Consider the following 26,862-nt stretch of genomic DNA (forward strand, 5'->3'; position numbering starts at 1 on the left):
TGTTTTCGGGGATGTTAAATTATATATATAATGCTATGAATTTTTTTAGAACAAATATATATTTAATTTAATATCAATGGGCCTAATAAGGCCAAAAGGTGGAAAAGGAATGGTCACAAGGGCCTAACTAGGAAGGCGCCCCCCTTTTCTTGTGTGTGTGGGGAGGCGCGAATTGGACAAGGGGAGGGAGTCCAACTCCCTCTCCCTAGGTCGGCGCCCCAAGGGGGACTTTTCCCCTTGGTGGCTGCTCTCTCCTCCTCCTACAATCTATATATACTAGGGGATTTTGCTTTATTGGAGACACAAGTTTTGGAGCCTCCTCTAGTTGATCTAGTTCTAGTTCTAGTTGGTCCTAGCTGACTAATTAGAGCTACCTCTAGCCACCTCTAATCCTCATAATTAGAAGCCCCCGTGTAGTTCTAATCTCCTCCCTCTAATTCTCCGGTGACGGTTAGCTCTGGATGGCGAAGCCTGCCGGATCGTGAAGACCGTACGCTTGCAACCAAGTAGAGAGGTCATGCTTTCGGTCTTCAGTTCGAGGGATCGTTCGAGGGCGGTTCGCGGGATCGTCGTCGATGTTCGGGGGACTCCAAGTACGATCTTCACCGACTCGTCTACTCTCGCCGCAGTCTGAAGTCGGTAACGGTCGTTGATCCAAACCCGATATGCATCTTCATATTGTTGATCGGTATTCGTAGGGCGTTTTTTGTTTGTTTTTTTACTACATTTCCCAACACAGCTCCCTATCGTTGTCTATGGACACATTCGGACATGTATGTGGACATCTATTGTGTCTATTTTGGTGTGGTGCATCACGTTGGAGTTGTGACACGAGCAAGTTTCTATTGGCTAAAATAAAGAGTGCACCTTGGGCTATGGTGGCCCATCAACAAGTCGTAGAGACAGCACCCGGGACGCCCCAATATCTCGCTTATAGTAAGGCATATGGCTGCCTCGCCTGGAATGAGCATGAGACTGGTCGGCCTAGCAGACCTCAAAAGCGCTTGTTTTTTCCACCATTTTTCACATTTTTTGTTTTTGTTTTTGTTTTTTTTTATTTATTTATTTTTCTCGCTTTTGTTTATACTTCCAAATATTTGAATTATATTTGTATTACATTTTTGAAAAATGTTAATCATGAATTTAAAAACGATAAATGTGTATGAAAAAAATTCTGATGTATACAAAAATATATACCAAAAATATATAAAGTGTATGAAAAAAGTAGACATAGAACAATATAAATTTTAAAAAATGTAATAATGTATAGAAAATGTTATACATGTATATTATATATACAAAAATGTATGATCTGTATGGGAAAAGTATACATGAAAAATATATGGTTAAAAAATAGTAATCATGTATTTGGAAAAATGTTAAATATGTATATATAAAATGTTCCTGATGTATACAAAAATTAAGAAAAAACTAGTCATAAAAATATTTGTTTAACAAAATATTAGTTATCTATTTTCAAAATATTGAATGTGTATAATTTTTTTATTGCTGATATATACAATTTTTTGCACTATGAAAAGTAGACATAAACATAGGGTGTAGTTACTCTCACTTTTGTTGCATACGTTCTAAGTAGTATATATCATATCGGAGAGTATGTACACGTAGTATGTTGTATATAAGAATATATAGGTAGCATATATACAACTTTTTTGATAGTATGTATCATATTTTGTGCATACTTTATTTCGCGTATAAATATATATGTATTTCACAAATATAGTAAACTATGAGCTCACTTGCAATTTTTTCATACAACTCACTTTGGAGTATCTTAAATATAATATATGAACATACTAAAAATAATAAAGTAGATGGAGAGAAATCTGTTGTGTTCCGTTGCTCTTCTTCCTGCGTGAGTGTGAGTTACTTAAAAAAATGATGAAGTTAAAATAATGGATGTGTGATGGTTCATTGTGTAGGGAAGCGGCAGGAATTCGCTACTACTTTTACATTTACGAATTGGATCCGTGATGGGGTATCCACACAGTGTGCCTCCGTTCCCAGGAGGATGCAGCGGCAGTCGGATTCGCTTCGTAAAAAAATTGTATTTGGATGAATTCCTACAAAAAGAATGTTTGGCAGGTCAGATACAAAATAAACTGAAGTTCAAAAAGATAGCAGACTGCGATCGAAAAACAAGAGAACTTTGTAACAAAAAATAGTAGTTGAACAAAGTTTCTACGGCATATGTAGAATTAGATCAAGAAGAAAAAAGATAACACTAAAAAGACTCTACGTGATGCAGACAGAGTACTAATTGTACATGTATTGGGCATGTACAAATTGGAACATCTACTGTAGGAGTGTTTGGTTTTTACATGTATTTCCTTTTGTTTGAAGTAGTACTACTACTCCACCAGCCACTTGTATATTATTCTTTCTTCCGGTGAAACGTTCAGTGCGACCGCCGTATGTTAAAAGGAGTCTACTCATTTACGAGAAGAGTACATATTCGTGCAACAACAACTGTCTAATATATGTAAAAACAACTATCCATTACTGAAAAAAGATAACTAAAATGCTCAAATTAAAAAAATGTGTCACTCAATATTTTTTAGAGGAAAACATATTTTTTATTTTTAAGTAATCCCTAGAAGGTCATATTAAAACAACAGAATACTTCAAATTGTGGATTGAAAATAGATTTTCTCAGTTTTTAGAAAAAAAACTAGAAGTTCAACTTTAAATAACGAAGCAATTCAAATTTAAATTACAAAGCGATTGGAAAACTCAAAATTTCCCGTTAATAAAAAAATAAACTAAGAAGATCAAATTCAAATAATAGAGTAGTGCGATTTTTATAATTCATGAAGAAAACAAAAAAATGTCACATATAAAATGTTAACTCCTGAAGCTCAAATTTAATAAATTTGAGAGTTCAAAAAAATGTTATGAGTGTACAAAAAAATCCCATGAATTTTCCCATTATTGAAAAATTGAAATTAAAAAAGGAGATGTTAAAAAAGTTCAAATAAAAAAAGTTGGAATTTTATGGTTTTTTAAAAGATCCTAGAAGTTCAAATTTAAAGCTGAGTAGTTTGATGTTTATTACAAAACTAGGATTTTTTCTTTTAGAAATGATAACACCAAAAAAGTTCAGATTGGAAAAACAAAAAAAATCAATTTAAAAAAGTAGAATAGTTCAATGTATATGAAAAATCCAGATTTTCCTCGTTACTAATTATAAACTAAGAAGTTCAATTTCAAAAAATGGAGCAATTCTTTATTTATTACAAAAACTCATAACTTTCGCGTTAATAACGAATAAATCAAGAAGTTCAGTTCGAAATAACGAAAAGTTCGTCATTTATTACAAAAACTCATATTTTCCCATTTCTAAAAATAAACAAAGAGGTTCAAAAATTGAAAAAATGGAGCGGTTTTTATGTCTATAAAATTCACATTTTTCCTGTTGCTAAAGAGTAGCGTCATTTTTTGCATTTTAATTTTTTTGGAGCAATTCCATTTAAAAAAAAATCAATAATTTCATATTAAAAACGGAATAGTTTGATGTATACAACAAACTCAAATTCTTCTTTGTTTCCATGCAAAATTAACGCATGAAGTTCAATTTTAAAAAGGTTGTATGATGTTTACTTAAAAATCATTTTCTCCTTTTATAAGAATAAAACTAAGAAGTTAAAACTAAAAAACAAATAAGTTCGGAGATAAAAAAACCTAGGATTTACATGCTCAATTTTGATGAGTGTTTTAGGACTTGGGGTTAAAAAAGGCAGAGAGCGGTTCAAGTGATAACAACCTGAAGTTCACGTACTACATGGTGTGTGCTTCATATGAGAAAAAAGAAATAAAAAGGTAAACTCTAAAAAAAATTGTTGCGAAGTTCAAGTGCTTGGCCAGGGGAAGTTCAAAAATACTTGTGAGAGAGGTTCACCATTTATTTACATGTGCAAAAACACAAAAAAATGTTGTTTTGTGAATTAAAATAATTCTCTCAATCCATTACAAATTTATAAAAAAATGCTCTACATTAAAAAGTTTCTCATATTCAACAACTTTCCAAGGTGTATAAATATTCTTATTCCAAAAAAGGTTAAAACAAAATGGTGCATCTTGTTCGAAACAAAAGCTTAATCGTATTAGAAAAAGTTATGTCTTTCCAGCAGGTTTGCAAAGGTATATTATTTGTGCAACTCCGATGTATAGGTGGGGAATTACGAATAGAAAAACGTGACAGAAGTTCAAAGTGAAAACAATGGGAAGTTCAACTACTTCACGGAATGCGTTCCAGAAGAGAATAAAAGAATACAAAACTAAAGCCTAAAATGTTTGTTGCAAGAAGTTCACGTGCTCCACCCTACACGGTTAAAAAATTATATTTACGAGACGTTCGTCGTTCATTTACATGTTGTTTAAAAAGGCAAACATTTTAAAAACTACTCTCAAATGGCAACGAATTTGTAACACATGTCTACATGAAAAACTTGTTGTGATTCATAAGCTTTCCACCGGGTATATTATGTGCCACATTTTGATGAACGGTTTAAAATTTTCATGTATACCATTTAAAACACGTTTTGATGTATTCAAAAAATTCTTACCTGTTGAAAGAAGTTCATATTGAAAACAACGAGAAGTTCAAGTACTGCAAGGAATGCATTTCAGGTGAGAATAAAACTATAGAAAAAATAAAAGCTTAAAAGGTTTGTTGAAAAAAGTTCAAGTGCTCTGTCCGGGGAAGTTCAAAAATTATTGCGGGAGAGGTTCACCTTGTATTTCCATGTTCAATTTTTTTCCATATAAAATTCGAATACAATTCTTTACTTAAAATATAAAAAGGTGAAGTTCGGAGTTTATTAAAACCTAGGATTTACCTATTCAAAAAATAAAAAACACAACGTCATTTTTTGCACTTTTAAAAACAACTCATAAACGAAAAAATGGTTGCTAGAAGTTCAAGTGCTCGGTGAGGAAAAGTTCAAAAAATTCTTGTGAGAGAGGTTCACCGTGTTTTTAGATGTCCAAAATACATAAAAAATATGTTGTTTTTTGTGTTTTAAAATAATATCTTAAACCAGAGAGAAGTTCAAAGTGATAATAACCAGAAGTTCACATACTACATCGTGTGTATTTCATATAAGAAAAAAAAAACAATAAAGTGGAACAGAGTGAAGTTCAAACAGACATGCCCCAGAAGTTCAACTACTTCACGCAGTGCCAAAAATAGCATGTCAAAAACAAAGTGAGGTTCAAACAGACATGTCCGAAAAGTTCAACTACTTCACGCATTGCGTTTACATTTGCAATGAAGGCAGAAATCATGATCTCGTCATTTCTCTAATTTACTTCAAAACGACAGGAATATCATTTGTGTAAGTTCAAGTCCTCGGGCTGAGAAAGTTAAAAAAAATAATGTGACAGAGATTTGTACAAAAAGAATATCATTTGTGTAATACTGACGAAATGGATGAGAAAATTATGAACGAAAATACGTCACAGAAGTTCCAACGTGAAAACTGCAGGAAATTCGACTACTATAGTGAATGAATTTGAGATGAAAAACTTTTAAAATCGTCGTGAGTATGAAACAACGATCAATACGGGAAAGTTGCGTGTTTACATCAGCTTTCCACCGGTATATTACTTGCTCAATAACGATGAGTGTTCCGGTGAGTGGATGGAGAGCTACCGGCAAAAAAAGCAAGTGAAAAATGGAGTGAAGTTCAAGTCGACATGTCGAGAAGTTCAGGTTCTTCACGCCGTGCATTTTCGAAGAATCTGTTTCGCGATGAAGGCAGAACAAATGATCTCGTCATTTTTGAAATTACTTGAAAACGGTTAGGAATCAGAGAAAACCATCAACATGAAAAAGTTTCATATTTTCCTTACCTTTTCAACGGTATATTATTTACCCCATTCTGATAAAGTTTGTAGAAATTACGGCAAAAATACGTTTTTAGCCATTTTCCAAACTGACTTAAAACAGTAAGGAATTGGGAGAAATAATATATACCAAAACATTGCGCATTTCCTCAAGCTTTCCGATGTCGTATCATTTGCTGCAATCGGACGTACGGTTAAAAAGAGATCAAAAATACGAACTCGATGGAACTTATACCGTTTTGTAAATTACTCTTAAACCGTCCAAAATTAGAAACAACTTTCTAAATGAAAAAGTAGCGCATTTTCATAAACTTTCCAACGCAATATCATTTGCCTCAATTGGATGTGCCGTTTAGAAATGACATCGAAAATACGAACTCGGCTGTTCAGTTTACACAATTTTACGATTTTTCAAATTACTCTTTAACCGTAGAGAATTAGAGAAAACTTTCAACATATGAAAGGAGCGGTTTTGCAGTAGCTTTCCAACGCCATATTATTTGGCTAATTCCGATAAAGCGGTTTTAAAATGCGATCGAAAATATGATTCACGTTTTTTGTGTGAAGAAAAAATGATTTTTCAAAACTGCTCTTAAACCATTTACATTTTGCCAATAATTTAACTTGGGTCATGATATTGATGTCCATAGCTTTCCAATGGAATATCGCAAGCCCTATTTGAGCAATGTTGACGGAAGTTTAACCTGACACTAGGAGAAGTTTAGGTCGAACAACTCAGGCAGTAAAATTGCAAAAAACGTAATTTCATCACGACCCGAGAGCAAAATTCGCCAACGAGCGAGATTCCTATTTAAAACCGGTATTTAGTTGCTAAAAAGCGTTTCTAGATTACACTAACATCATATAGAACACGACTAACCAGAATAATTCGCGAGGGAAGCCACAGTTGCAAAGATAGCCCAAAGGTCGGGTTCGTACAGAGGGAAGTTCAGGCGCGTTACTCAGGCAGTTCAGGTTGTGATCAGAATATTATTGCGAAGATATCATATATATATATAATGTACCTAATGCATATGGAAAATATAAAAAAAAGCAAAGAAAACCAGTAAAACAAAAAAATGAAGAAAATCAAAAAAGCGAAGCAGAAAGACAGTAAAAACTATAAAAGAAACAAAGGAAAAAAAGAAAAAATAGTAAAAATCTTGAAGGAAAACTAATAAATCTAGTGTAAAATCGAAAACCAACGAAAGAAAATAGTAAAAAAATGGAAGAAAACCAATGCAAAGATTGATATATAGTGAAAATCGAGAAAGAAACAAAGAAACACTTAAGAAATAGTTGAAGACGTGATGTTCCACAAAAAATCTTACAAACAATAAAAAGAAGTGCAAGAATTTATGTAAAAAAAATAAAAGGTCCACGTATTAAAAAATGTTCACGGATATGAAAGTTCATGAAATTTTAAAAAGGTTACTAATTTAAGAAAATTTCACGGATTTGAAAAAGTTCATGAAAATTTGAAAAAAGATCAAGAAAAAAATAGTTCAAGAAAATTGAGAAAAGTTCATCCAAATTTAAAATGTTCATCAAATTTGAAAACATTTCACCAATTTAAAAAAAAGTTCAGCGGTTTTAAAAAAAAGTTAGACAACTTAAAAAAAATCATGAATTAAAAAGTTCATCATCTTAAAAAAAATTCACCAATTTTTAGAAAAGGTTCATCGAATTAAAAAAGTACCTCAATTTGAAAAAAGTTCACTGGATTCAAAAAATTGTTCGTAAAAATTGATGAATTTATTTCGTCAAATTAGAAAACAGAAAATGAATAAGAAAACAAAAAATAGACAGATAAAGAAAAAAAGAAAAAAAAGGACAAGAAAGAAGAACAAAGGAGTAAAATGGTTGTAGAGAACCACGTTGGTCTGATTGGTCTAGTTGGCTATTGTAGCTAGCTTGCACAAGGAGGTCGTAGGTTTGAAACCTGGCGCTCAATCTCTTCTACACCACTTTAAGATAGAGACGAAAAGGGAAGCTGGGCCGGCCTAGTTCAACAGGGTGTGTGTGCGCGACCATTTGCGTGCACTGAAGGAACATGAATCACTAACTAAGGATTACGTCTTCCAAAGATCAATCTCACCTTTATAGATTATGACAAGTGACGTGTTGCATGTAGGCCACTTATGACAACCTGAAAGTTTTTTTTCGCAGATCTGTTTATTCAAAACATTTATCTCTTAAACCGTGTGTCCAAATCTTGAACCGTTTTCACTGCTGGATTTCTCTTGTCGATATCTTCAAAAACTAGATCCCGTATTAATAGGTTTTGACATTTTTTTAAGAAAAAGCGGGACGAAAAAATTGAACTGGCAGCACGTTTCCCCCTTTCCGGAAGCTGTTTCTGAGAGTCATGGCCGTACCTCTCGTAGAAAAAAAAGAAAACATATTTTTTTTGTTTCCGAGAGGCACGGCCGCACCTCTCGTGAAAGCAAAACCCTGCCTCTCACAAAAGAAAAAAGAAAAAGAAACACGTTTTTTTCCGTTTATGATAGGCTCACGGAAGCAAAATCGTGCCATTCGCGGAAGCAAAATCATGCCTCTCACAGAAGAAAAATACAAAAAAATTTCCGTTTCCGATAGGATCATTGAAGCAAAATCATGCCACTTGTGGAAGCAAAATCGTACCTCTCGCGAAAAAAATACGTTTTTTTCATTTACGAGAGATACGGCCGTGTCTCTCACGGAAGAAAAACTGTGACTCTCACGGAAGTAAAATAATGTCTCTCACAAAAGAAAAAAGTAAAAACGCTTTTTTTCTGTTTCCGAGAGGTACACTCGCAGAAACAAAAAATGAAAACACATTTTTTTCCTGTTTTCGGAAAGCACGGCCGTGTCTTTCACGGAAGCAAAATCATGTCTCTCGCAGAAGCAAAATCGTGCCTCTCGTGAAAAAAAAACATGTTTTTTTTCTGTTTTCGAGAGGCACGGCCATGCTTTTCGCGGAAGTAAAACCGTGCCTCTTGCGGAAGCAAAACCTTGCTTCTCATGAAAGAAAAGAAAATAAAAACGCAGTTTTTCCTGTTTTCGAGAGCCATGACCATGTCTCTCGCGGTAGCAAAAACATGCCTCTCGTGGAAGAAAAAAAATGCATTTTTCGCGCAAATTTATTTTATATTTTTTTTCAAAAAGTTAAGAAAGACCGATGAAAAATTGAAAAGTTAAAATAACTCAATTTTTTTTCTAAAACACTCAAAACGCATGCGAAAAAATAAAAAACCGAAAAAGGTATCTAAAACACGAGACATGACGACAGCTGAGAGCATGCCAAATAACATGCTCTCAGCCTACATTATTATTAGCCTTCCGAAGGAAGGCTCGTCAACTAGTTGCCCCAGCAGGGCGCCGTTTAGGTTTGGCTGAGCGCATCGACCATGCCGGACGACCGACGCACGAAGCAAAACCATAATGGGCCAGCCTAGTGACGCTCGAAGACGAAACACATTCAGGCGAGACGGAACGGGGCGTCACACTAGGCGACATATAGCTCTGGTACGTTGAGGGTCCAGCAGCTTAAACCCTCGGTCCACTGCTGTGCGAACCTTCCTCCGCCCTTTCCCCTCTCCGTCGCGGGACGACGGTGTTTTCCAAGCCGAGGCGCTTCGTGGGCTCCATGGCGGCGGCGGCGGCGCCGGTGTCCGGCCATCTCCGGGCGCGGTGCCCCTGCTCGCCCTTCCGCCACCGTCGGCCGGTTGCTCCGGCCCTTCCCCGCCGAACAAGGTAGCTCCCTGTTGCCGGATTAATGAGGTTTTCGCTTTGGTTGGTTGCCTGCCTGCTCGTTTCCAGAAAGGTGAAAAGGATAGATACCGAAATTAAATTTATTGTTGTTCGTGACCGCAGAAGGTGATGTTTTCTTTGGTTCATGGGTAGGTGGCTATGTGATTATGCGCAGCTGCTATTCGCTAGGCCATATATCTCTGCATTGGATGTCAACAGATTGTTTTTTATACATACGTATTATATAAAGCCCCATGATGAGGAACCAGCAAAGGCCGTCAGTTGTTCGCTTCTTGGGGTCGGGTGGGCATGAATAAGAGCCACCTCGACGCCGCCCTGTCCTTTCTCTTGTCCAATGGCTGCCATAGCTGAAAGAAGACGGTTTTGAAGATGCAATCAGCAGGATGATTAATCATAACGTGCCCAATACTCAATTTATTCCGAATAGTCCATAATGCCCATTTGACAACTTATTAGTTTCAGATGTAATGTTCGCTTTTTTTTCCTCTCTTCTTATCATAGTTAAGAATTTCAGTCCTATAAAATCTAATTTTCCAAATGTTTCTGGCTGACAGGCAACACTATTCCAATAGTTCAGACATTGGAATTAGAGAAAGCGGGGATTTCAGGCTTGGATTTTATGCCAACTTTAATGTGCAAAGTAGCAAACAAGAATGGATGAATGAGAGCAGGAAGATGTTTTATCTCAGAACCACCAACGGTGTCAGCAATAACATCCACAATGGAGCCACTCCTCTAAGGGCTGAAGATCTAAATCATGAACAACCCTCGGGTTCAACCTATCCTTCCATGTATAACAATCCAAGAGAAAGAGTGCCATCTAAATCAACTGTGAATAGATATGCCAATACAGATTTGGTCAAGTGTAGTTTGACAAATCGGTTTGCCCATGCTGTGTCGACCCCAACGAGTGTTGTTAACAATCACAACAAACTATCGAGCATGCCTAGTAGCTCTAAGGGGGAGATTTCTTTGCATGATTGGTCATCCATGGAAGCCCCTCTGCCTAATTTCTCAAATACGGAGGCAACTTCAGAATTTGATGGCAATGCTAATGTTGGGTATGAGAATAAACACAAACTTTTTGCCAAAAAGGTGGCTCCATCTTCCCCAGAAAAAATATCCTTGACCAATGAGTCTAAAAGCACACGGAAGGCCCTTGCTGGCATCTATGACGAAGTTTTGGTTGTTGACAATATCAACTCAGCTGAGAATGTTGTTCGATTGCTTACTACAAAGTACAAAAGCTTTGTTCATGCATGCGACACAGAGGTATTCTATATTTAACTAAAGCCCTGCTTCAATTATTTATTTCTCTAGAATGATTATGCTATATTCGTTATCAGCCACCATTAGATGCATATAAAGTAATAATTGGCAGCTGGGCAATAAATTTCTCTAGCGGAATAATGTCTCTTTACAGCGATGTTTCATGGATTGCATATGTTTTGTCCACTCTACATATTTATCACTAGAAGTTGATTTCTGATGGGCTATGGTCCCCAAATGGCCTTTGCCTCAAGAAATGGTTGATGTTTGGTTTGTGTCCCTCCATTATGAATTTAAGCTAAGTCGATAAAATCTCCTCCAAATGTTATGAAGAATGTTAAAATAGATACATTATAAGCAGTAAGTATTGGATTCTCATGGTTGCAGGTGTTAAGAGTACTATATATATAGCCATGTAGCCTTTTGTATTTACCCCATTCTATAAGGGGTCTTCTGCATATTTCCTGCACTTGTACATGTATATATACTGGCCTATGGCCTCATTGGAATACAAGTTGCATATTCCTAACATGGTATTAGAGCTTTAGGTTATTTTTTTTCCGCACGCGCAACTCGTGCTAAGATCCAATCCCGCCGCCGCGTTCCTCTCTCCGGCTGCGCTGCTCCACGCCGTCCGCCACTCCTGCCTAGGCGCCGACGCTGCGCTTGGCTGCTGCCTACCCCGCGTGCAGCTTTCTCCGCTGCCGCTGCTCTACTCCCGATCCGTTGGCACTTTTACCCACCCAGCCACGCCCGCAGGTCTCGATCTGCCTCTCGCTGGACGCATCCGCGCCTGACAGCCCCGTTAGTGCGCGTGGGATTGCTGCTCCATCTGTGCGAGGGCAGGCGCTTCATCCGATCATGACTCATGAGATCAGCCGGAGCTGCCCGTCGTGATGTGTGCTTCCTCGCCTGCACATGGTGTTCCTGCATGTGACATGTGCCTGCACAAGTCGTCCACTTGCTGCTGCTTCCCCACGTGAAGATCCTGGTTCCAGCTACTGTTTGATCCTCGCCTGCGTCGCTCGAGGCTTCTTCAGGCTGCTTCCACGACGCTCTCCCGTGAAGGCCGCTACCTCTCGTGGCCTCTCTCCCGTGACAACCACTGCCCCCGCGGGCTCGATTCGGCCGCCCTCTGTTCGAATTGATTCGTGCCGCCACCGGATTCCGCTGCCACCCACTGGATCTTGCCGGTCCTGTGTGCTGGTGCTTCTTCCTGGTGTCGCTCGGCTGAAGCTTTGCTTCGTTCTGCTAAATAAATAAATAAATCATGGTGTCTCTCGCCCGCTGTCCGATGATTTCAGATGGTGTTTTCGGTGTTCCCTACACTAACCCCGTCTCGCACATGTGCCTTTCCTCGGTTCTTGGTGCTCGTCTGTCTATACAGTCGTCCCTTGAGGCGACTTCCGCAGGATGTGCTGGTCACTCTTCTGTGGCTCCTCCTGCAACCTCCGAACATGGTGATTGTCGCTCTACATCGACTCCTCTCGCGACTTGCATCGGCTGTGCTGGTGCATATGACTCCATTGACCGCGTCTCGCACACACGTCTTCCTTTGGCTTGGTGCTTGTCTGCATATAGCCTTGTCTCCTTCACCGGCCTTTGCGGACGCTGGTGGTCATGCTACACCGCCTCATTTAGCGGCTTCCATAGGTGGTGGTGGCCGCCCCTCTCCCGGTGTTACTGCATCGACTACTTCAGCTCTGTCCTTCACTAAGGAGGAGATTGCGCGACTTCACGCCCTGCCGAGTACCTCTGGCTCTCTATTCTCGGGTGCATCTACGTCGACCTCTTCAGTTGAGCAGGAGATTGTGCGACTTTGATGCCTGCTAGCTCCATCTTCCGGTTCTTCATCGACATGTTCTGCTAGTTCTGCTACCGACTCTTCTGGCATTGAGAGACCACCTTCTACACAGTCGGGTACATTTCCATGGATTCTTGATACCGGAGCATCTTTTCATATGACTCATGATTCATCCACTTTGTCTTCTGTTTGTGCTCTTGATTCTCCTGTTCATGTTCTTACTGTCGATGGTACCGCCCTCCCGGTTAATGGTCGAGGCACTCTTAGCACAACTTTTCATGTTCCTGATGTTGCCCATATTCCTCGACTTACCATGCACCTTCTTTCTGGTGGTCAGATTGTTGACTCTGGTTGTCGGGTCATTCTAGACTTTGACTCATGTTCTGTTCTGGACCGTCACACTGGTGCTCTCCTTGGTGCTGGCCCCCGACGCCATGACTCGCATGGTCTCTGGGAGCTTGACTGGCTTCACCTTCCCTCCGCTGCTACCGCTGCCAGTCTCTCCGCCTCTGTTGCCTTGTCTACTAGCTCTTTTCAGCAGTGGCATCATCGCCTTGGTCATTTGTGTGGCTCTCGTCTCCTCTTCAGTTCGACGTGGCCTTCATGGATCTGTCTCTGGCGGTGTGTCTTTAGACTGTCAGGGTTGCCGGCTTGGTAAACAGATCCAGTTACCTTATCCTCATAGCGAGACTGTGTCTCGGCATCCTTGCGACCTTGTTCACTTTGATGTTTGGGGTCCAGCTCCATTTGCCTCGAAGGGAGGCCATCGCTACTATATCATCTTCATAGATGATTTCTCTCGACACACATGGATATATTTTATGTCTTCTTGTAGTGAGGTATTATCCATCTATAAGCGTTTTGCTGCCATGGTTCACACTTAGTTCTTTAAGCCTATTCGTGTGTTCCGTGCTGACTCTGCTGGAGAGGTATATCTCCAAGATGTTGTGTGGTGTTCTTGCCGAGCAAGGTACTCTTGCTCGGTTCTCTTGTTCTGGTGCTCATGCTCAGAATGGCGTGGTTGAGCACAAGCATCGTCACTTTCTTGAGATGGCTCGTGCGTTGATGATCGCCGCCTCTCTTCCACCTCACTTTTGGGCTGAGGCTGTTTCTACTACCACTTATCTTATCAACCTTCAGCCGTCCACTGCTTTGCAGGGCGGCGTTCCTTTCGAGCGTCTCTTTGATCGTTCTCCTGATTACTCGATGCTTCGTTTGTTTGGTTGTGTTTGCCATGTTCTTCTAGCCCCTCATGAACACACCAAACTGTCCGCTTAGTCTATTGAGTGTCTTTTTAGGCTATAGTGATGAGCATAAGGGATATCGTTGTTGGGATCCTGTCGCTCGTCGAATGCGTATTTCTCGGGATGTTACTTTTGATGAGTCTCATCCCTTCTACCCGCATCCATCTTCCTCGACCTTTTCAGTGGAGGATATATCTTTCCTCACTTTTCCTGACACACCTATCACTTCCGGTGAGCCCCTGTCCATCCGTCCCGTTGCCCCCGCTTCTCCCACTATTGCAGATCCGATGCCACCTTCTCCTATGGTTTCCTCACCTCGCTTGTCACAAGATTCTGCACCTTCATCCCCAGTGACTTCTTCGTCTTCATCCCCTGAGTCTACCTCGGCGATTCCTCCTCGTATTCTTCCATCTTTTCCTTAGTATTATACTCGTCGCCCACATGTTGTGGATGCATCTACTGATGAGCCATCTACTTCTGATGTGCAATCTTCCTCCTCTCAGCCTACTTATGGCTTGCGTCCTTGTCCGCTTCCGCTTCCGCCTGTTGATTGCCTTGGTTTTCCAAGCGTTGGTGCTGCTGTTCTTGAGTCGACTTCTTATCGTCAAGCTGTCGTTCATCCCGAATGGCAGTTTGCGATGGCAGAGGAGCATGCTACTCTTGAGCGCACTGGCACGTGGGACCTTGTTTCTCTTCCTCCTGGTGTTCGTCCAATCACTTGTAAGTGGGTTTACAAGGTTAAGACTCGCTTAGATGGTTCTCTTGAGTGCTACAAAGCTCGTCTTGTGGCTCGTGGCTTTCAGCAGGAGCAAGGTCATGATTACGATGAGACTTTTGCTCCTGTGGCCCATATGACCACTATTCGCACACTTCTTGCCGTGGCCTTTGTTCGTCACTGGTCTGTGTCTCAGCTTGATGTTAAGAATGCCTTTCTTAATGGTGAGCTACGTGAGGAGGTTTAGGGCGTGTTCGGGAGCCCTCTGGCTTCTGAAATCCTCGTATCCGGCCTCAGAGTCCAGCCGAACGGTTCCAATCCTGGTTATTGGGCCGAGAAGCTGGCTCTGGACTACGTGCAAAATCGACGGAGTCGCGGAGCCGGGAAAAGCTAGCTCCAAGGAAACTGGGAAGCGGGAGTTGAGAGAAATTACCTGTGCCTGCCACCGCAAAGTGAGCCCTGCGTACCGCTTCTCTCTCGTCAACTCCCTCCAGCGACTCGTCCCCCCTCGTCATACCCACAGGCCCCCTCCATTCCCCTTGTCCTTCCCGCAACCCTAGCCGCCGTCGTCCTCTCCTCGCGCGTGCAGCTCGCCGCCGTCCTATCCTCGCCAGAACAGCTCCCCGCCGTCCTCTCCTCACGCGAGCAGCTCGCTGCCGTCCTCTCCTCACGCGAGCAGCTCGCCGCCGTCCTCTCCTCGCGCGCACAGCTCGCCGCCGTCCTCTCCTCGCGCGGTGGGGCGCTCGCCGTCGGTGCCGTCGGTGGGGCACTCGCTGTCGGTCCTCTCCTCGTGTGTATGTCCGTGCGTGCTCTCGTGCCCGTCATTCGTGTGACATGGTTGTTAGCTTTTAACGAGAAGCTGCCGCACCGAACGGGATCGAAACTCGAGTTGGGGGACGGATTTGAGGATTTTTCAGCCCTGGGTAACTACCGAACACGCCCTTACATGCAGCCTCCACCTGGGTATTCTGTTCCTGTTGGCATGGTCTGCCGTCTTCGTCGCTCTCTCTATGGCCTTAAGCAAGCCCCCCGCGCCTGGTTTGAGCGTTTTGCCTCTGTGGTAATTGCCGCTGGTTTTTCAGTCAGTGCTCATGATCCAGCATTGTTTGTCCACCTCTTAGCTCGTGGTCGGACTCTTCTTCTCTATGTCGATGACATGATCATCACTTGTGATGACCCCGAGCATATTGCCTTTGTGAAGGCCCGTCTTAGTGAGCAATTTCTTATGTCTGATCTTGGCCCTCTTTGCTACTTTCTTGGGATCGAAGTCTCTTCTACATCTCATGGCTTTTTTATTTCCCAGGAAAAGTATATCCAGGATCTTCTTGCTCGTGCCGCTCTTAATGATGACTGCACTGTTGAGACTCCCATGGAGCTCAATGTTCACCTTCGTGATGCTGATGGTGACCCCTTGTCTTACCCGACGCGTTATCGTCATCTTGTCGGATATCTCTTATCCAGTCCATATTTTGAGTCAGTTTGTCTCCGCTCCCACTTCGGTTCACTACAGTCACCTCCTTCGTGTTCTCTGATATCTTCGTGGCACGATCTCTCACTGTCTGTTCTTTCCTCACTCCAGCTCATTACAGCTTCAGCTCTATTCGGATGCTATGTGGGCTAGTGATCCCTTGGATCGCCGTTCACTTTCTGCTTACTGTGTTTTTCTTGGTGGTTCTCTCATTGCCTGGAAGACGAAGAAACAGACTGCAGTTTCCCGTTCGAGTGCGGAGGCTGAGTTGCGAGCTATGTCTCTTTTGACGGCAGAGGTGACTTGGTTACGGTGGTTGTTTCAGGACTTTGGTGTTTCTGTCACTACACTACTCTTCTACTGTTTGACAGTACAGGTTCTATTAGCATTGCGTGCGATCCTGTGAAGCATGAGCTCACCAAGCATATTGGTGTTGCCGCTTTTTATGTGCGCGCTGGTGTGCAGGATCGGGTTATTGCTCTTCAATATGTGCCTTCCGAGTTACAGTTGGCGGATTTGTTTACGAAGGCCCAGACTAGAGCACAGCATGGCTTCTATCTCTCCAAACTCAGTGTTGTTTATCCACCATGAGTTTGAGGGGGGGTGTTAGAGTACTATATATATATATAGCCATGTAGCCTTTTGTATTTACCCCATTCTATAAGTGGTCTTCTGCATATTTTCTGCACCTGTGTATATATACTCGCCTATGGCCTCATTGGAATACACGTTGCATGTTCCTAACAGCAGGAGCACATATGATCGTAGGTTACTGCTGGGATAGCAGCTTTGCTGACAACTCATATGTTCTACCCGCAAAAAAAGAAAAAAGAAAAAAGAAAAGAGAACTCATATGTTCATCACTTACGCCAAATGGTCTAATGTTGCTTATTCACGACAAGTAGGGAATGGTATTGCATGATGCACACTAAGCTCATTAAAATGTTCTGACTTTGGGTAGCACAATCTTATGCAGGTAGCAAATATTGATGTCAAAAAAGAGACACCGGTTGATCATGGAGAAGTAATATGCTTTAGCATCTATTCAGGAAATTTGGATGCACATGCCGATTTTGGAAATGGCAAAACATGCATTTGGGTGGATGTGCTAGACGGTGGGAGGGATGTCTTGATGGCGTTTGCTCCATTCTTCGAGGACATGTCTATCAAGAAGGTCCAGTTTTGTTCCTCCTTATTTATTGTGGAGTAATCTCTGACTATTGTTTCCCCTTTATGTGTTGTAACATTTCCTCGTGCCTCTTCATGTAATCCTTTTAGTTCTGTTCTTTTGTAACGTCTTACCTCAACAAACCTATAACTCCAGTGCCAGTATTTACTGTTGTGGATTACGTTGAAACAAATCGGATGTATTGCACTATTTTTATACTTGTGCATTTCATATAACAGCAAAATACCACCAGACTACATATCCAACAACAAATGTATATAGTATCACTGGATATTTCAAGTGCATACTGTTTTCTGATTGCTTGTGGTATCATGCCTTGATTTGCTTCTTCCTAAAACAAGTTTGCTGCTAAGATGCCATTGTGGCCTAGAAGCTGCTATATTTCAAGTGGCAATCTCAAAAAAATTACATATTACAGATCACTCATGTTATATCAACTATTGCAACCTTTATTTTTTATTGAGTTGGTTGAAGCCATCATTTGTTTTTTCTCTTCATCATGTAGGTTTGTCATAACTATAGTTTTGATAGTCATGTCATTGAGAATTATGGAATCAAGGTGGCTGGGTTTCATGCTGATACAATGCATCTTGCACGCCTTTGGGATTCTAACAGGAGAATCGATGGTGGATATTCACTCGAAGGACTTACAAATGACCTGAGAGTCATGAGTGATGTTGGAAATGATTTAATTAAAACTGGAAAGGTATCAATGAAAACAATCTTTGGTACAAAAAAGATTAGAAAAGACGGAGGTGAAGGGAAAATTGTATATATTGAACCAGTAGAAAAGCTGCAAAGGGAAGACAGAAAGATGTGGATTTGCTATTCATCATTGGATTCAGTCAATACACTGAAGATTTATGAAAGCCTGAAAAGCAAGCTTGAAGCAAAAGAATGGATTTTCGATGGTTGTCCTAGAGGAACAATGTACGATTTCTATGAAGAGTATTGGCGTCCCTTTGGTTCCCTTCTTGTGAAGATGGAAACAGAGGGAATGCTTGTTGATCGTGCTTACCTCTCAGAGATCGAGAAAACTGCTGCTGCTGAGCGGAAATTGGCTGCAAATAAATTCAGGCAATGGGCATCTGAATATTGTCCAGATGCCAAGTACATGAATGTGAATAGTGATATACAACTTCGCCAGCTTTTCTTTGCTGGCATTGAGAACAGGTATTGTCGCCTTTTTGTGCCGATCTATTGTTTAAGGTTCCAACATTGAAGGTCTTCTGGATTTCCATATACCATCTCCTATGATACTCTATCTTAAATAGTTTGTGACATCTTTAGGTTCTTAACAAAGCAATGTTACTAATTCTGGTGTTGATCTGAGTTAGCGTGCATTGACCCTTTGTGATTCATATGCACAGTGTGACACAGGCTATAGATTGTATGCTAAATATTATTACCACCCACACTTTGCTGCGAAGTATAAATATTCCTACATTACTTAGTCTACAACTCTACATTCTATTCATAGAGGATGCCTTTTTAGGAAAGAATATAAGTGGTTTTATTAAATTTCTATCCTTGCAACTTAAGATGTATCTAATGATCAAAACATTTCAAGTATTTGAGAATCAAAGTTAATATTTAAATGATTTTGATCTGATGGTTAGTATAATTGTAGTGTTTGCTTCTTTTAGTTGGGATTTTTCCTTAGGAGCCAATTTTAGGGTAAAGTAAGATAAGATTGATTTTTTTTTGTTTCTGTCATTTATAATGCTTCATATCAACAAAAGGGGGAATTGGAAACTGGATCTTCCTTTGCATTTGGTTGGGCCTGCCAGTCATTCTGTGTATAATAATTCCTAAAAGGTGTAAACTGAACTCTCTTTAAATATGTACCTGCTCGCCAATAGCCATTGCTTGTGCATGATTTTTAGGACTGTTAAATTCTCTAATCTTTGTGGTAGGCATAAACATGGTGAGACCTGGCCACAAAGTAAAATGTTTAAAGTGCGAAATGATGAAAACGTAGCTCCAGAGGGCCAGAAGGCTTCGAAGTTCCGCACAATCGAACTTTCTGGTATTGTGGAAGATCTGAAAATTGATATGTTCGCCCCAAATGGGTGGCCTTCAGTCAGCATTGATGCATTGAAAATATTGTCTGGTAAGATACCCATGGATCAAATTTACACAATAGAAGACGACCAAGAGCGAGATGAATATAGCAATGGTTCAGAACTTCCCGAGCAGGATATAGAAGCGGCATCATCATATGGAATTGCATATGAACCGTTTGGTGGAGGAAAGAAGGGAACAGAAGCATGCCATGCCATTGCGGCTCTGTGTGAAAGGTCCTCTATCGACAAGTTGATATCCAGCTTCATTCTTCCCCTGCAGGTTAGCCTGCTGATCTTATTTATACCGACTAGAGCTGTCGTTCCCACCTTTACTTATAGGATGCATTTACAATGCAAATCAAGCTGTGCGACATGCTCAGTTCAAATATTGTTTACCTGGTGCTCCGCGAACCATTGAGTGGCTATTTTGCTCATCATGTGATATGGCGGCCTTTTTTAGAGGAGGCATGGGTGCAGCTAAAGTTGGTGACGTGTGCATCGTCAAGTATGAATTTTAGAAGCTTGATTAATGCTGTTTGTTACTTGGCGCAAAATGGGTTCATATGGATTCTGAGAAATTCCCATGATGCTACTTGTACACTATGACTCTTCGAGTATGTTTAAAGGTTTATGTGTGCTGACATCTGCTTGTGGGGTCAAGTTAACCTTGAAGTATTAGTGTCACGAGTATTGTTACTCTTAAGTCAAACACTATTTTATCCATGATAGGGAGATAATATATCATGCAAGGAAGGGCGCATTCACTGCTCGCTAAATATCAACACTGAGACAGGGCGCTTATCAGCACGAATACCAAATTTGCAGGTATGCATCTTTTGCATTTCATTTGTTGTTTTAAACCAGCATCTCCCCGATAATAACAGCCCACTTCTCAGTTGTTATAAATGCAAGGTGTATTGTATACAAGAAAAGAGTGTTAGAAACAAACAAATGATAGGTGTACTTTAGAAGAATCGAATACTCACTCCGTTCCAAAATACTTGAAGTTCTAGGTTTATCTTAAGTCAAGCATCTTTATGTTTAACCAAATTTATTGAAAAATATACCAACATCTACAACATCTAATTAGTTTCATTAGATTCATCATAAAATATATTTCATGTTATATAAATTTGATGTTGTAGATGTTAATATATTTTTGTATACATGGCCAAACTTAAAGAAGTTTGACTTAGGACAAACCTAGAACTTCAAGTATTTTTGGAACGGAGGGAGTATGTGTTCAAGAAAGAATAAAAGATGCAAATAAGCACTACCAACTTCTGCTCACCAGTGTGCTTGTTTTGGTACGATACTAAAAGCTGCTGTTTCACAGATGCTCTTATCCTAGATGGGCGTGTTATGTATATGCACGTTCTCTGCTGCTTCTCCCGAGCTATGGAAAGGAGACTCTGTGAACTGCTATGTAAAGGAGACTGTGTGAAGTACTTAGGGACGAAGTTACATATGCTATAAATTTCATAAAGCACACGAGCTGATGATAGGTTCAAACTTGAGCATTCACTAGTGGCGTTAGTATAGTGAAATTAACCTGCATTGTCTTTTGGGAAAGCCTTCATGGCTAGTTTTACTTCATATGAAAAAGCGATACATCATCCACCATAGGCTAAGAATAGACGAGGGTGGACTCTCCAGCCAGAGACGGAGGATAAGTCCTGGCCCCGGTCGCTAAAGAATCAGCAAAACGATCTGTTTCACGCGGGCAATGCTCAAAAACTATCTTACCGAACTCACCCCTAAGATTAAAACAATCATCAATGATGGGTGCTGCGCCTGAAGAGGACCAATCCTTCAGTACAATCGCTTCAGTCATGTAGGCATCCTAGGTAGGACCAATGAAGAAGTTTTCCGTGGCAACAAAGTCGACATTGAGCTTTTGCATACCTTGTGGAGGTTTTGTCCATCTAAGCTGCTTTGTTGGATGTGCCACAGTATTTCCAGCATGCGTATAGTTCAGTGCGAGGGCTTGGATTGCTGATGCTGACCTTTCCACAGTCTGACTCTCCTCACCATTTACACACCGATGCCTTTCCCACCACAAAAAACCAGCATCTAACAGCATAGAGAGAGGCCATGGGTATTTGGCTGAGGTATACCTGGTTTGCATCAGAGTTGCACAGTAATTTCTCAAGAATAGCTGAGCCAGCTCTACCGATCTCTAGAGCTTGATTGATCTTGTCTGTTACTCCCAGCCTGCTCCAAACTTTCCTAGCTCGCAGGTGAATAATGCATGTCTAGTATCCTCTTTGGCCTTTTCACAGATTGGACATTGGGAAATTGTTCCAATGTGGCGATCAGCAAGGACAACACGGCACGGGATCACACCACGAAGCGTACGCCATACGAAAATCTTCACCTTCAATGAGACATTTAACTTCCGTGACTGTTTCCAAACGGGGTTTAGCAGCGATCCGCTCTCCCCTGAATTCTGTTTCAGAATTTCTCCGTATGTCGACTCCCATTTAAGATGGTAGGCCGATCTGACAGAGAACGTGTACGACTTTGTGAATTGCCAAGCCACGAAATCCTCCATTTCACCATCTGGCAGCAGAATCTGGAGGATTCTGTTGGAGTCGACATCCCAGAAATTATCCTGGACCCAAGCCAGGACTCTAACACCTCTTCCAGTTATTATTTTCCATGGAACTGCTGGAGGGGATCGATGGGTCATCCCAAATGTGGATGTTGGCCCCATTATCCACTCTCCAAATGCATCCCTTCTTGAATGTTTGGATTCCTGACCATATGCTTTGCCAGACATAAGTTGAGCCTTTCTTCAGTTCAACTGACAAAATACTCCCATCAGGGAAATATTCGGGCCTCAAGATCCCCGCACACAAGGACTGATTATATTCAATAAGTCTCCAGCATTTCTTAGCAAGTAGTGCTTGGTTGAAACTAGCAATATCATGAAAATCCCATACCTCGTTTTTCCTTTGGTATGCACATTTCCCACCAAGCAGACCAGTGCCTAGTTGTTGGTTGTCATCAACTCATCATCACCCAACCAGTATCACAGATCGCGTCAGTGATTCCCTTGAGATTTTTTGCAGGAGCCTAAAGACCGGCATTGCATACGTTCGGATTGCTTGAGCCACAGCTTTTAGAAGCACCTCCTTGCCTCCCATGGACAAGGTCTTCTCCTTCCACCCATTGACTATTTGGCTAATACGTTCCACCAAGTGCATGAAACCTTGGTAGCGCAAGTCTTCCAGTCCACAATCCGCTAGGGCATCTCGGAAGTCCTCCATCGTACGTACTGGATGTGCATTCCCTCCTTTCTCATGAGAATAGATTATCTCATTGAAGTCAATATAGATCCGTCAAGCTTTCGTTGCAGCTTTCCCGCCTAATTTGTACCATTCCCTAGTTGCAGTATCTTATTGGTGCCGTTAATATTATTTTGAAACTCAATGTGCATGAATAATCTCCCTTGCAGAATCAACCTGCACTTGAAAAGGATCGATATAAGATCCGCCAAGCTTTTGTTGCAGCTCCAGGGAACTCTCTTGTTGTTGCTGATTATGGCCAGGTATGTTAAATGCCAAATGATGCTCTTAGTATTTCTTTGTCTCTTGGAATCGCCAAATCTATTTCACCCTGATGAAAGATACATTTCCATGTAGCTGGAGCTGAGGATCTTAGCCCATCTTACTAGTTGTAAAAGCATGCTGGATGCTTTCAAGGCTGGTGGTGACTTTCATTCTAGAACAGCCATGAATATGTACGAGCATGTACGTGATGCTGTTCACGAAAAGAAAGTACTTCTTGAGTGGCAACCTCAACCAGGTCAAGAGAAGCCTCCAGTGCCATTGTTGAAGGTACTTGACTCTGTCACTAATATTCTGACAGTGGCATATGTTTTAAAGCTATGCTTGGTTTCATTTGAACTGTTTAAGGCAAGAGCGGGTGCCCACGGCCTTCGCGTCATTCTGCCGTCCACTTGGGACGTGCACTAGTGTCACTGATCCTCATTTGTACTTGACCTCCTAGGAGGATTGTATCAAAACTCTACCTTTTCAATGCAATGAAATGCAAAGGTCCTTTGCATTTTCTCGAAAAAAAAAATTGTTGGTTCCACTTCAATGCAGTTATATGTAGTTAGCAGTTTACTTGACCAAACTCTTGCACTTCTGTAAATGGTTGAGGATGATTGCATACCTTTTGGATCTGTGAAGTTAGCATTTAGAATGGTGTCGTTCCGCGAAATTTGTTGCATGCCCCACTGCACTACACAAAGTTGTCAAATGTCACTGTTCCACCCAAGATTGATGCACTCATTCTGGCATGGGGCGTTCATGAAGACATGAAACCAAGCATGCCATATTTATTGTTTATCTGCTTTGGACACTCTTCTCACTTAATATTTTTGGCCTTGCATCTCCAGTACTCCTCTCACGCATGACAGGATCTTGCGTTACTTTTTTCTACTTTCACAGCAAAGTAACTATTTAATTAGATTGTTATTGAGCATGAATCTTCTGCATTTGCAGTTTTTGTGTATTAGATGCTTTTGCTTTGTACTCTGTAGAATTGTGTTGTACTCCCTCCGGTCCTTTTTAGTTCGCATATAAGATTTGACTGAAGTCAAGCCTCGTAAAGTTTGACCAACTTTACAGAAAAAGTTGTCAACATTCACAACCTGAAATCAATACCACTAGATATGTCATGACTTAAAGTTTCATATTATATAACTTTAGCATGGCAAATGTTAATATTTTTTCATATAAATACGGTCAAACTTTGTGAAGTTTGACTTCAAAGAATTCTAATGTGCAGAGTAAAAAGGACCGGAGGGAGTATGAAACTAAATTTGATGTCTTCCTTTTGATTTCAGGATGCTTTTGGTGCTGAGAGAAGGAAGGCTAAAATGCTTAATTTCTCTATTGCATATGGAAAGACAGCTCAGGGACTATCCCGTGATTGGCAGGTATGAACTCTGATCATCTGCATTTTGAACTGATTAGGATAGTTGGTGTCAACAACCCAACCCAGGTATGTTTAGGAAACAACTTCATTAGGTCATCTCTTACACACTTAACCCAGATGTATGCGTCAGTTGAACATTGTTCTTTATCATATGTATGTGCATCAGCTACGAGTAACATGTTGCACTTTTCTCATCTCCCTCCTGCCTCTTGTGCCTAGGATGTATTCTCCTTTGGCCTTCATTCCTCCACATGCTTATACAAATATATATGCAGGATCAGTACTTCTGTTTGATAGGTTATATTAATTACTGTTATGGATTCAACTTGATTGTATTGCAAGGCCCAAGGGGCCAGTGGCGGAGCTACAGCAAGGCCGAGTGGGCCATGGCCCGCCCAGTCCATGAGTTTTTTCTATTGTATACCTACTGTTGGGCCATGCAAAATAAGCCCAGATACGTATTTCCTTCAGCGGGCCTGCCCAACTAATTGGGCCAAGCTCCGCCACTGCAAGGGGCATATATATATTACACAAGACTTGGGGTATAAGGAAAGGAAACATAGCCTAATAGGACTCCTAGACCTAATACTAACACTCCTTAACAATTACCACCCAAGAAAATATTGATCCAGGATGGAAATCAGATCAAAGACTGATATATATCTTGTGCGCAGCAACTTTTATTCAGCAAACCCTCTGTTTGTTTCTACTGAATTATAAGTTATATGTGAAATTAGCTCTATTTGTTGACTATACTAGCGTGCTAGAGAAGTGCTATGGTACAGTTTCACAAACAACATATTCTTAGAAAATATTACTATGGTGCAATCAGTTCAGGTTTTATAGCTTACCATCTTACTAGGTGTCTGTCAAGGAGGCAAGGGATACACTCAAACTCTGGTACAGAGATCGAAAAGAAGTTTCAGCTTGGCAAAAGAGGCAGAAAGAGCTTGCTCGTGAAAAATGCGAAGTATACACATTGCTAGGACGGTCACGCCGCTTTCCTAACATGACTCACGCACCCCATGGTCAAAAAGGTCATGTTGATCGTGCTGCTATAAATGCACCAGTGCAGGTACTTGGTACTGATCAAGTGATTATGGCCCAATGTCTGTGATGCTCGACTTCTTTCTTTGTTTGGAAAATCATAAATAATGATGCATTTTCTATTCAACAGGGCAGTGCAGCAGATGTTGCCATGTGTGCAATGCTTGAGATAGAAAGAAATGCTCGCCTTAAGGAGCTTGGTTGGAGACTCCTATTACAGGTTGATATCACTTTTTTGGTTTTTCTCTTCTGACAACAAAGTAGGACTTGTACTAAGAAGTACTACGTAAATGGGAAAGGCAAAATGCGATAGTTACATCATACTCCCTCCGTCCCAAAATTCTTGTCTTAGATTTGTCTAAATGTGGATGTATCTAGTCACGTTTTAGTGTTAGATACATCTGTATCTAGACAAATCCAAGACAAATTTTTTGGGACGGAGGTAATACTTTATAACTAACTAGTCAGTTTCCTTGCAAAGTATTCTATTCCAACCCCAGATCTGGCCTAATACGACATTTTTTATCGGCATTTCTCAGGTGCACGATGAAGTGATACTGGAGGGGCCTACAGAATCTGCTGAAGCGGCCAGGGCCATCGTGGCAGAGTGCATGTCCAAACCCTTCTATGGAACCAACATCCTGAAGGTGGACCTGGCTGTTGACGCCAAGTGTGGAAAGAGTTGGTATGACGCCAAGTAGAAGTTGTTCTCGCATGCACGGACACGGCGGGATTGGGCTGGTGTAGATATTGCAGTTCCAGTAGCGGCAGAAGCAGTGCAAGCATTGAATAACGGTAGTGGTGGCACGAAGGAGTTGCAATGCATTGGACTCCCTCCGGTCCATATTCATTGTCTTTGTACTAAATCAGCGACAATTAATATGGATAGGAGGGAGTAGCAGAAATCTAGCACGTCGATTGTATTAGTCTCCAGAGTTTAATAGGATCTTTTGGTCTCCAGCGCTCAATAGGATCTGATGAGGTTCAGATAAGTTAATCGTATGACAGGGCAGCTGTTGTGCGTGTTGTTGTTGAGGTTTAACTACTTTAGTGACCTATTGCATTCCAGTGAGGCCTAACTCTGCTGCGGTGTTTATTCATGTTGGTCTGAGGGAATTGCTCATTTATTCCCAGTTCTGGTCTGCTGGCAAACGCTGGAATTTGATATAAATTTCTCCAGGAATCAATTTAGACAGTGGTTTGTGATCCATTTTGCCGTTTCAACTCAACATTTTACCTATTTCACCATTGTCTGACCAAGTTTTCCGTTCATCTAGCTGTGGATCTCAGGTGCCTAATCTGGTGGCGATAAGGCTTCGGCCTGGTCGGTGTTGTAAACATAGGCACATGAGATGAGATATTTCGCTTGGCAGAATTTTACCCTCCGGATCTAGTGTTTCGGCGCGGACTTCGAGGTTCGCCGGAGTAGTTGCCGGAGAAGACGACGGAGAGGAAGGAGAGGTGGCCGGCGAGGTGGGGGTGACCGGAG

At 41.1% G+C, this 26,862-nt stretch overlaps 1 protein-coding gene across 1 annotated transcript; it reads left to right on the plus strand.

The window, feature by feature from the left end:
* Positions 1-9,392: 9,392 nt before the first annotated feature.
* On the plus strand, positions 9,393-26,583 carry LOC119329407 (DNA polymerase I A, chloroplastic-like). Its single transcript, XM_037602453.1, has 12 exons — positions 9,393-9,603; positions 10,176-10,893; positions 17,098-17,295; positions 17,816-18,483; positions 19,227-19,656; positions 20,106-20,201; positions 22,837-22,929; positions 23,024-23,218; positions 24,235-24,327; positions 25,189-25,401; positions 25,504-25,593; positions 25,913-26,583. The coding sequence occupies exons 1-12, from the start codon at positions 9,497-9,499 to the stop codon at positions 26,072-26,074; spliced, it is 3,063 nt and encodes a 1,020-aa protein (XP_037458350.1). The 5' UTR covers positions 9,393-9,496; the 3' UTR covers positions 26,075-26,583.
* Positions 26,584-26,862: the final 279 nt, after the last annotated feature.

Source organism: Triticum dicoccoides, chromosome 7A, assembly GCF_002162155.2.
Source record: "Triticum dicoccoides isolate Atlit2015 ecotype Zavitan chromosome 7A, WEW_v2.0, whole genome shotgun sequence".
Classification (NCBI taxonomy): domain Eukaryota; kingdom Viridiplantae; phylum Streptophyta; class Magnoliopsida; order Poales; family Poaceae; genus Triticum; species Triticum dicoccoides.

Excerpts from the sequence above, each read along its gene's own strand:
- LOC119329407 (XM_037602453.1), top strand. The coding sequence starts at position 9,497 with ATGGCGGCGGCGGCGGCGCCGGTGTCCGGCCATCTCCGGGCGCGGTGC. Across the intron at positions 22,930-23,023 it reads TTGTTGCTGATTATGGCCAG|CTGGAGCTGAGGATCTTAGC; the intron begins GTATGTTAAATG and ends ATTTCCATGTAG. Across the intron at positions 25,594-25,912 it reads GTTGGAGACTCCTATTACAG|GTGCACGATGAAGTGATACT; the intron begins GTTGATATCACT and ends GGCATTTCTCAG.